Raw genomic sequence first — 12,135 nt, 5'->3', positions numbered from 1 at the left:
CCTGAAACATGAGGAGTTATACATTTTAGCTCTGTCACATGTAATTGAGGCTATTATCCATATAAATGTCTAATATTTTGTTCAATCTTACTAAACTCGTGGCCTCAATACTATCTTGTGGCAGTGAGTTCCGCAGGCTTATGCACTGTGTAAAAAAACAGTTGTAATTAGTTTAACATTTGTTGCCTTTCAGTTTCACCTTGGTCTTGTTTTATATAAAAGGTAAATAGGAGTGCCTGATAGAATAGGTCAATCTCATTCATTATGTACAGTCCTCAATCATATTCCCCTTTATTGGTCCTGTCTCCAGACTAAGCCATCCCAATCTTTTTAATATTTCTTTTTTGAGATGTAGTTACTAGAGGTGAGCATAGTAATCAAGGTGATTATGTAAGCAATGTATATAATGAAACTATGTAGTGTTCTGAATATTTTCTTAACTAAATATGTTCTTAATGGTAGCTGCTAATAGCTGCATTCTTTTGGAAATCTGGCCACTTGTCTAAATTCCTGTGGTTGCTACTAGTTAGATAGTTTGCACATACTATGGTTACTAATATAACTCACTTTGTTTATAAACTACTTAAAATGAAATATTGCTAGACAAGGAAAGGAGCAAAGGATATTAGGGTTGCTTAGCTACCTAATGAAGCAGGTTGACTATTTTAAGTTTTACATCAGCTGTTGCCTTACACAGGCAAGTGCTAGTAAAAATCAAGTTTCCTAATATCGTATAGGCAAGGTTTAAAATACTCTCTGGTACAAGTGAAATTTATCCAGAAATTTAAATCACTGCATTGGGATATTAGTTCTTGGATTTTTATGCTACATATATAGAGGTGAGAGGCTATTTTAGGGCTCTTGTAAAGGTGTCTGGAAGATGCTGATGTTACTGCTGGGGGCCCAAGGATTTGAAATAGGCTTCAAAAATGCTGAACTGCCAGTTTTGACATAGTCAGAAGGAAAAAGGAAAAAAAGAGAGAAGAGGAAGTGGGGACACATGCTTGATCTTTTTCTCCCCCCTTTTCTCAGCTCTTCATTTCTTCATTCTTAGCTCTTCTTTCAAAACTCCATTTATAAAGAAGAAATACTCCACTAGAACTTTAAATTATTTTGTATTTAATTGAGAAGTACATATTTAAAAAAAAGTTAAACACACAAAATATAATTACAGGCAAAACAAATACAGGACAATGCTATATCAAAAAGACAAGTTCATTTAACAGATCCCTCTAGTTGTTCCTAGTCTTTAAAATCCATTTTTCTAATTTGTAAATAAAAGTAATTGGAATTTGTATTGCTCATATTTCGTTTTTAGTCTTTGAGTGCAATTAAGAAGCAGATGTGCTCAGAAAACCTTCCAAAAACAAAGATATTTTCCTCCCTAATTAGAGAGTGATTTCCTCCTCCTCACCCCCAATTATCCATAGAAAGTACAATAATACAGACTTTGGTGATTATTTGCAATAGGTCATTTTTCATTTTAAAATAGTTTTTTCACTGATACTCGCACTTCAACTTTGCACTATCCTATAAATATGGATTTTATGTCTGGCATGACTTGTGTTACTGTATAACCAAAAGAAGATGGGAAGTTGCTAGTACTATGGTAATATTTCTACAGGCAGCACAGAAAAAAGATGCAACACATTTTACACATGGAAAATAGACATAGGCTATTCTGTCTACTTGGTCATATAAAAGAACCTAAAACTATTGTAAATAGATCTACAAGACATCTCTGGCTACCAGCCAATAGCAAAGTACAATCAAATTTGAGGATTGTGAGCCCAATTTGTAGACAGGCACAACTCATTAAAGAGAATCGAGTGGTGCTAGTTTACACTATTAGTAAATTTGCCCAGTTTGCCTAAAAACGTCTGTTCCATAGTCAGACAGTATCTTAATGAATTGCTCCTATCATAGTTAACAGTATTATCTTCATCCACAATTCATTACACAAATTAAATATATAATAAAGGTCTGATCATGCTCTCAATTTGTCCAACCTTGCAGTGAAGTTAATGGCCATTTTGCTCAAGTGAAGGTGCAAAATGTCTGGAAGATGTGCAAGTACTGTTCTTCCATTTTGGAAGTATCCATGTGAGCCAGCAGTGCACCCTTATTCTCATCAGATGTCCTATAGTTACCCCTTGCTGCTAAATATTTAGCCATTTACTGTTCATTCATCAATTCTTTTAAGTTTTAAAAGAATTGGAAGTCAAAGTGAGAATATATTCTTGGTAAATGTTTTTACATCAATATGTAATGGCTTGTCTAGGCAGTTAATTGAATAACCAGCACCTGGGCCCTAAAAGGTCATCAGGGCTCAATTGCACAATGGTGGTCACAAAGAGAAGGTGTCGGAGGAGGGGGAAAGCTCCCAGAAAAACATAGGCCCCAAGGAAGAGGGCTGTGCAACCCTGAACCCAGTGGGAGAGACTACAGGCCAGAGAGGCCAGGACTGAGAGGGAACAAGCCCCAAGGAGGAGGGCTGTGTGATTTCTGAAGCCCAGGGGAGATTTTCTATTTCAAGTTTATTTGTATTTAATAAAGTAGAATCCCAGTAGGGGAATTTTGTCTTATGCCCTTCTGAGCTGTGTGACGCTCCTAAGAGTCCTGACAGAAGGGCAACTGAAGCAAGGGGTGCCTGGAGTGCCACACTAGGTCAGGAGGGGAACAGCCTACCACAAGCATATAATTACCAAAGGGCAGAATCTGACCCTTATTACTGCATCACTGAATATCTTTTGAGCAATATACTTATTCTACCAAATAAAGAATATTAACAGTAGCTTTTAAAATCAAAGTAAGAAATCATATTACTACACAGCTGTACATTATTGCATTAAAGAGTTCAAATCATGTCATTCTTTGGACACAAACAACATTTGTCTTTTAAAAAAATTGTTTAAAACACATTTTTACATTAATTTAGAGACAAGATAACAGAATAATATTTATAGCCTTCCTGATTGAAAAGGAAGTGCACTATATTCTTGAAAATGAATCCCCTTGGATGCTGTAATCTTCATAACCTCTCCATTTAAAGCATCATCTTCAATGATCATTAACAGACCTTTGGCAATTAGCGATGGGCTACAGAAAAATAAACGTTTTTCCATTTTGAAAATCAGATATGGCACAGAATACCTTCTTGGTTATCTTAGTTTGATAGCATAATGCATTGGAGATTGTGGAAAAAGTATGTACTAAACCAAGTATAAATAAAGGTTTGCATAAACGCTTGCAAAATGAACTATCTACAATTTGCATAGATCTACTTCCAAGTCTTTTGGAAATATAACGAAGTAGCAAGAGCATTTCTGGAAGGATATGGGGTCATCATAATTTGGATATGCAAAAAATATACAACTGCAACTTTGCAAATGAGCCCTTATAGGTCTAGTCATTGGTAAATACTTCAGATGTTTGGTTGCCACTTAGTTTCCTATCAAAGTTCCCGGAGTGTGATAAATGCTATAGGAAAATGCTTCACTCCACTACACTGCAGATCTCCTCTGTTGTGTATTCTGTATTTGTTTCCCCAAACATGCTTCCATTGACATTAACTGGAGAGCAATGCAAATTAGAGAGGAGAATTTTGCGCTCTGTAATTTGCAATAGTGAATGTAAAACTTCAATGCTACTCAGTGAAAGCAAGTAACATCTGAAAAAGCATGGGCAAACCAATATGGTGTTATGCTTTGAGGTACTGGTGACTGCATGAATCACAATCATCTTTGAGACTGGATGTGAACTTACTACCATTCTGTTAACAAACTGTCAGGATGAATTAACCATAATCTTTGCTCCACCTAAGGCAAAAGAGGATAGTGAATCCTCCCAGGAGTTTAGACTGAGTGGGCTGGAGGGGTTTGGCTGTGATTAGGTGGGAAGGAAGAAGCATAGCAATTGAGAAGGCAGAAAACTGGCAGACTCAGAGTGACAGCCTGAAGGAGCAGCTGAAAGCATGGTGTTTGACACTGGAAGAAACCTGGGGAAAGATTTTTGAGTTAGGAGTGCAGGCTGAGAAGAGTGCTCTTGCTGCTGTGAGGAAAAGAAGCTGTTTCCTGCTATTTGATTCCTTTTGTGTTCAGAGACACAGAACTTTGTACATTCTTTGTAAATAAATAAGATTTCATCAAAGAAAATATCAGACTCAATCAATTTCTACTTCCACCTGGAACAACCCCAGGGCCCTGCAATTTGATTAGCTGCTTGGGTTGAAAAGGGACAACAACAATAACATGGTTGAGTCCCTTTCTTTCAGTTGCCTTCTCTTTTGTCTCACATGTGGTTTATGCAGAAATACAGTACAGACATTGGTTACGCTGCCTGCTGTGCATCAGCTGCCTGTGGTACTACTACTTTCTTTCCCTTCAGCTATAGAAGACAAAAGAATATTATGTGTAGCTTCACTTACTCCATAACACCATAGAACTTCATCATATCTTTGATCTCATCCTTGTATTCATAATATTGTCCCATATTCTCTTCTTTATCAATAGACTGAAGAATTGGTGTGTTAACAAAACCTGGACAAATTGTATTTAGTCGCACGCCATAATTTCCCATTTGAGCCGCCATCTACAAAAGTGTCAGACACATTGTGTTCATTTTCAGCATTTTGTGAACCTCTACAAAGGCTAGTAAACATATTGCTTGACACAATCAGCAAAACTAACAGTAGCATATTAGCCCTTTATTTATCAATGGTTGATGTTGGCAAAAAAAGCATAAGGGGGTTGTGAGGGTGGCAGACTGGGTATTGATCCTGGTCTTATTTATGGCCTTTTATGATTGGGGTGTGGGTGTGTCTGTCTGTCTGATTATTTTTTATATATATATAATTTCTGTTTTACACAAAATTGGTGCTCAAAGCAGAAATTAATTTGGTTCATGGTTGGGCGAGGTCAACATGAAGAGGATGAAGGCCATAAAAAGGAGTGTCACTCGCATCAATGCACATGCGTCTTGATTACATTCTAGATTTTATTCCTTAATCTATAAAGTCAGGTGAACAATTATACTAATAGCTCCTAGACAAGACTACCTCAAGTTACTAGCAAAAATTCAGCATGTACCCCAAGATTTCTTGGCATCATTACCAGCTAAAGAAATGGTGGTGGTATTGATGCTTGAATGTTTCAGGAAAAGTTTGAACAATATATTCTTTAGCAAGTCAAGACCTTGCATACACCCCATATTTTGCTGAGGATTATTCTGACAGAAATCTGAACATTTTCTTTCCTTTAAAACAGATTTTTTTTAAATCTTTTCTCATCAGCAATGTCAGCTACAACTATCAGCACTATGGCTGGTATAATAATATAATGTTATACAGAAGAAGCAATTAACATCCTAAAAGTAACCCCAGGAAACCTTGTTTTTTTTTCTAATATATAAAAAACTTTTTCATAAGAAAACAAAATAACATGAAATCTCAAACCACACCAAATTCCAGCCCTAAACTTTTGAATATTTTCCACTCACCTCCCTCACCACAGAAAATTGGGATTCCGTCCCTTGCTCTGGAATGACTTTCTTTTTGACTGCCTGTTCACCACTAAATTCTTTAATCTGAGGTTTACCATTTTTATTGGAGCCTGATCCAGAATCTTCTTTAGGAGCTGGCCTCCTAAGTCTGGCAGAATCAACTAGAGTCCTAAAAGTTCTAATTTTCACCCTCCTGTGTCAGGCTGCACCTTCTTTTCCATTATCTGGTAAGTATTTTAAGTCCTATTGTGTTTCTCCAGTGTTTTATTTTCTTGTCTTCATTAGGAGGTAGCATATGCTCTCATTTTACCACACTTTTTGTTGTTGGAATGATATAATTTTTTAAATCATGCACAAAATTAAATTATATGCTGTCATGTGCAGACTGTGGCCAAGGTGTGATATATGACTCCTATTCCCAAACTGATCTGCATTAGTTAACTTCAGAAGATTCAGAGGTTTGGGAAAACATTTTAAAAGTCTGCATGCTTATCCAAATATATCTCAGCTTCTTTGGGCTGGAAATTTGACTAGAAATCTCATGTGAAGAGGCCATCCTCAAATTGTGCACATAACTGGTCTATGCAAATACATGATCTTGTTATCCTCAGACTTCCTTCAAGTCCTTTCCCTCTACTGGAATCTTGCCATAAATTAGACAAGAAGTTTCTTGTGACAGGGACTACTCCTTCCTATATGTTTGTACAACAGCCAGCATAGGCTCCATCCTGAATTGGAGCCTTTCATTGTTACTACCACACCAATGCTAAGTAATCAGAACACCTGAGTCAGCCTTAATAATGGGGAGCACTTTTCATATTCAAATCATTTCCCCTACATTTACCAATTTGTATTGCAGCACCCACTTATTACATAAATATCGTCCCTAATTTACAGATGGAGAAACTGAAATGATTTGTCCAAGGTTGTCTATTTGATTGATTGTCTTTATCCTCTCTCTATATCACCCTCATTGCCCTTAACCTAAGAAGAAGATTGCCCAAAGCTTGTCTTGATCACAAACCCCACATACATCTGTTATTACCTCCTTGGTGTTACCCCTGTGAAATGAAGGCGTCTCCAGCTACCACCTTAAAAGCTTTTATTAAAACAAAACAAAAGCCCACACAGCACTTCTGTAGGCACTGGTTTCACTTGCATTGCTATAGAGAGGGAACCTGAGAAAATAAGCTTGTTCTCAAGGAATTGCTGATAGTGTTTTTGGCTACATATACTCACAGCTATAGACCGGGTGAATCCAATTATGCCATGCTTTGTAGCACAGTACACTGGTTGGTGTGCAGCAGGCATGAGTCCTTGAAAAATGAAAAAAGAGTTGAATATACACAACACCTGTTGAGATTATAACAAATGCACAATCAAATGTAGCAGTCATTATTAGTTGAACATTCTTAATTCTAGCTGTAATTTTGAGGTCAAACTGGGGAAAAGGAGAGAGAGTAAAAGATCAGCCAAAAAAAAAAATATAACTCCAGAAAAGAACAAAAAGGCAAGATTATCCAGCACATCTAACTTGTTTTTTATTTTAATACCACAATGTACTGTAAATAACATAAAGATAAAGACAATCCTAATGAATTTACAGTTGAAAAGGCAGATACAAGACAGGATACGTTAGGAATCCAGAAGAAGGACTTAGAGGTTATTTAAGCAAACTACTGTTTATTTGAGAGAGAGAGAGAGAGAGAGAGAACAGATAAAAATCAGAAAATAAATTTAAAAAGCATACCTAGCTGAGAATGAAGTGGAAGATGGCACAACGCCTCACTTAGATGTCAAAAGACAGTTTCACTAACCCTACAAGTAAGAGCAAGTTTTCCTTTCATTTTCTCTCTTCCTGATTTCTTGGCAAGCTGACAAAGAGGCAGTTCCTCTCCTTGGTTTATACTCTAGTCCCTTTGTTAGGGTGTCCAGATCACTCGTTACCATTTTAGACGTGAAGTGAGACTTCTAACTACACCTCTACCTCGATATAACGCTGTCCTCGGGAGCCAAAAAATCTTACTGCGTTATAGATGAAACCGCGTTATATTGAACTTGCTTTGATCCACCGGAGTGCGCAGCCCCTCCCCCAGAGCACTGCTTTACCGCGTTATATCCGAATTCGTGTGATATCGGGTCATGTTATAGCGAGGTAGCGGTATAAATCTGTTTGTTCATTTGTGATGGTCAATAGTTTTAATTAAATTTCATGATCCACAAATTGGGAAATTAGCATTGAAGTGGTTTGAGCATTAGCCTGCTAAACCCAAGGTTGTGAGTTCAATCCTTGAGGGGGCCACTTAGGGATCTAGGGCAAAAATCTGTCTGGGGATTGGTCCTGCTTTGAGCAGGGGGTTGGACTAGATGACCTCCTGAGGTCCCTTCCAATCTTGATATTCTATGATTCTATGAAGGCTGTATGTTAGAGTTGCATTTGTTGATATTACTACTTTCTTTCAGTCTATTGAACAGGTTTGTTGAATACACAATATTAACTAACTAATTAAGCATTTCCTCCTAGGTATGTTTCCCCATGGATAGGGATTTCTTTTTAAATATGATTTATTAGCATGTAGTTGGCCTTTCATCCCCCCCTTTCCCCGTGGCTGCATTGTTAGCCATCCTGAGATAAAATGTGATTCTCTTTACTCATAATCTTAAAGTTGTTATGGCTTAGAATGTTGCAAAGAGTAAGAGCCAAATTATGTAGTCTCACATGGTTACTCTTGATTTCAGTGGGAGCTGTGAGCTCATCAGAAGGTAGTGGTTGGTGCCAAGAATATACTGTGTTAGAGATCATTATCAGAATACCACAGTAAGTATATATATTCAATGTGTTATATATTAAGTTTGAATGGGTCCTTGTATGTCACTTTTGCCTTAATTAATTTGCACTGATTATAAAATACTTTTTGTGAAAATGATCAAGGGCAGGTTTTGAGAAAATTATGAAATTTATTTAGAAGCAAACTGTTAAGTATTATTGTAACATGTTGACCAATTTTTCCATTATAACAGACTTTTTGCCATGTTTGTTTGTGTGTATTTTATAAAAGATGCTTATCAAAGCTTATAGAAACATGTATAACAATTATTTTTAAAAAGTGAATGATTGTTGTAATGCCAACTTAAAAAGTAGAATTTTCAAGCCTCAAGTCAAAACTGAATGGCCCTCCTCCTCCTCCTCAGACAAAAAGCTGAAAAACAGAATGAACTTGCCGTATGATCTGAAGGTCAAAATCTCTTTTGGACCAACAGAGGTCTAACAAAGGAAACAAATTAAAGAGTTGATGGATTTGTAGCTGTACTATGGGCTGAATGATGAGAGAGAGAGAGAGGGTTCACTAGAGGCTCTGGTTTGAACACAGTTCACTCTCCCTGTGTAGACTTTATTGTAGGGGTTCCTGTTTACCCCAAATAGACACCAGCTTTGCAGAAGTCCTTTGCTGCATTCCTTCCAGGACATTTTACAAGCAGCAAAATCAAAGTCCCTAACCCATTCAGGTTAGCTCGTGTTTCCCAGAGCTCCTATCCTGACTTCTGGTCAGCACAACCCTTTTTTTCCTTTCTTGTCTGAGAGTATCACAGTTCTTTTTAAGGTATTGACCCTAAAATCCCACTCCTGCAACCACACACATACATGTTTAACTTTACTTCCATGAGTCTTCATTGAAATCACTTTATGATAGCAAAGTTCAGCATGTGTAAATGTTTGCAGGATCTGGACCTAAATTTGTGTGCTTTCTGAAATACCCAATGCATTGTCTTCTGGAGAAACATCCTATGGAAAAAGCACCATGTTGGCAACTTGTGGACCCTGCACCCTGGAGTATGGGTCACTTGCAGGGATCATCTGCGTATACCTCACTTAATCATTTCCCTGCTATTGCAAGCGCTACAGGCACGGGTGCACCTTGATCTCTTCTGTTCACTGCCTGTGGCACATAATAGTCTAGTCTCCTGTATGCTGTAATACATTGGTCTCATTTTGGTTGTTGGGTTTAGTGTGTGGGTGGTGTTGGTGGCTTGTGATATACAGGAAGTCAGACTGGATGATCTGGTGGTCCCTTCTAATGTTATATTCTAGGACTCTAACAAGTCAGTATGTTCTTACACTAATTATTGTACCTACGTTTAAGTCTTCTCTAAATTATTTTGCTTTTTCCTTTCAGAATCCAGATGGCTCAAAAGGCCTAGTTTATACCATAGCTTCATGAAAACATAAAATCTGCCAAAATTACCAAACAACAAAACAACAAAAACCCAGCCAACAACAGAAACCCACCCAACCCAACCATCCTCTTCAGTTTTTGTTGTCAACCTTAGCAGTTACACATAACATTGTATCAATTTTCTCTATGTAGGTATAAAACCAATTTATACAGAAATCACAACCCTCAAAACTATATTCTACAGTATCCTACAAGAGGGGTTAACCTGTCTTACGCTCCTTAAATGTCAAGTGATATTTATGATAATGCATTCATTTAGAAACCTGTGGCAAGCTCTCTTCTATGGGGCCAGTTCTGCAACTACACACACAAAACTCCCATTGTCTCAGAGGCTTAGTGGTATAACTTCCTCTTTTTATATGACTGCATAACTTCTTTGAAAGTTATCAGAAGCTTTATAGCCTTGAGAGGCAGCATGCTCAGGGATAAGCAGAGGGTTAGTAGTCAGGTACTTTTCAGTTCTAATCCCTCTTGTGCCAAAAACTTGCTGTGTGGCCTTAGGCAAATCAGTCTTTTGCTGCCTCTATTTCCTAACTCATACCTACCTCACAGAGGGGTGGTATGGAACAAGGCACTCTGGCCCCAATCCAGCAAAGCACTTACTGTAAAGAATGTGAGTAGTACCATTGACTTCACCTTGCAGGACTGAGCTCTAGGATTTGAACCTTCTCTAATTAAAATCAGTTGCAAAACTCCAATAGAACTAAAGCCTAATTAGTTAGTGTGTGTACAGGACTTTGAACATAGAATGTTATATAAGCATTAAATGACTATTCTTATTGCACACAATGTGAGACAGAGGTTTGCTATGTGTGGAGCCTGTCTGATGAAAACAGAGAATTGAAAAGAAAAACAAAAGAGATAAACAGGTTTGTTAATGGTCAACAGAAGCTAAGTTTGCTGAAAAAACTGGAAAAACAAACAAACTGGAAACTCACTCTAGTGAGTGTTAAACAACTACTTAATGGGGAGTTTTATGTGTGCAGTCACTGCAGGATTAGAGTCTTAGAAAAGAAAGTATAATCACAATATACAAATAGGAATAAAAAAAGCCTGTATCAACTTTTATAATCTGCTTTTTCTGATGCCTTTGGAAACAATTGCTAAACTCATGCTATGTAAAAGTAAAGAAAGCAAAGTACACTTTGTTTTTTAAAGAGATAGTCATAACCATTAGAGCACAATGATCAGATTTTAAAAAAATGTAAAAGTAAATAAATAAAACTTTAATAGATTAATTAAAAAGACATTTGTAAAAGCTTATTAAAACCTCAGAGGGCTGGGTTACTAGATGTTAAAAATCAAATCATGTTGTAATGCACTAGGAAAAGTTCAGATCCTGCAAGCCTGGAGGCAAGACTCATATCGGCACTGCTGACTCAGGCCCCACAATGCAGTACTCTACCTTTGCCCTCTTTTTATATGTTTATATACTGTGTGAAGCTGTTTAACCTTTCACTAGCACTGATGGCTCCTTGTGTTACAAAAGCAGTTGATATTTTGGGCCTGATCCAACATTTGTTGCAATTGATGGAAAAAATCTCATTGACTTCAATAGGCATTGGATCAGGCTGTATTGACGTTTAATGGAAAAACTCATGTGAGGCTGTGCGTGTGTGTGTGTGTGTGTGTGTGTGTGTGTGTGTGTGTGTGTGTGTATAAAACTGAGTTTAAACTCACAACGCTCCAATGCATAATATAATTGGGGTGACTTGGTTTTCTCAGCTTGCAGATGTCCTGATATGCAGGGGAACTTGGGGTATCTAATCACACTACTCCCTATACTCCCCCAGTACCACCTCCTCCTCTACTCTATACTCAGTGCCTCCTCATTTAATTATTTGTGTTGCAGCAGCTCCTAGGACCCCTAGTTACAGACCAGGATCCCATTGTACTAGATGCTGTACAATCGCAACAAAAAGACAGTCCCTGTCCAAAATAGTTTACAACAGTGGTCGGCAACCTTTCAGAAGTGGTGTGCTGAGTCTTCATTTATTCACTCTAATTTAAGGTGTCGCGTGCCAGTAATACATTTTAACCTTTTTAGAAGGTCTCTTTCTATAGGTCTACAATATATAACTAAACTATTGTTGTCTGTAAAGTAAATAAGGTTTTTAAAATGTTTAATAAGCTTAGTTTAAAATTAAATTAAAATGCATAGCCCCCCAAACCGATGGCCAGGACCCGGGCAGTGTGAGTGCCACTGAAAATCAGCTCGCGTGCCGCCTTCGGTACCTGTGCCATAGATTGCCTACCCCTGGTTTACAATCTATATATAAAAGACAAGATTATTTTCTTACCCTCAAGTTCTCACCACATGGTTTGAAAGTATTAAGTGGAACTGGGCTGGAATCAATGCAGACAGGGTCGCTATTAATTCCTGCAAGTATTCCCCACATGT

General features: G+C 37.6%; 1 protein-coding gene across 2 annotated transcripts in view; it reads right to left on the bottom strand.

Annotated features, from left to right (window-relative positions):
- Positions 1–1,099: 1,099 nt before the first annotated feature.
- The window catches only part of HPGD (15-hydroxyprostaglandin dehydrogenase), a 33,350-nt gene continuing 22,314 nt past the window's right edge, over positions 1,100–12,135 (bottom strand). Inside the window, exons 5-7 of one of the 2 annotated variants that reach the window (XM_054029510.1) lie at positions 6,739–6,815; positions 4,427–4,590; positions 1,100–3,099 (exon numbers count right to left, since the gene is read on the bottom strand). In XM_054029510.1, coding sequence (XP_053885485.1) covers positions 2,961–3,099; positions 4,427–4,590; positions 6,739–6,815 — 380 coding nt within the window. In that variant the 3' untranslated portion in view covers positions 1,100–2,960. The remainder of the gene's footprint in view (positions 3,100–4,426; positions 4,591–6,738; positions 6,816–12,135) is intronic. The other variant, XM_054029511.1, reaches the window with a different exon arrangement.

Source organism: Malaclemys terrapin, chromosome 5 (genome assembly GCF_027887155.1).
Source record: "Malaclemys terrapin pileata isolate rMalTer1 chromosome 5, rMalTer1.hap1, whole genome shotgun sequence".
Classification (NCBI taxonomy): Eukaryota; Metazoa; Chordata; order Testudines; family Emydidae; genus Malaclemys; species Malaclemys terrapin.
The sequence above is the reverse complement of the archived record's forward strand: the minus strand, read 5'-3'. Positions and strand labels throughout refer to the sequence as shown.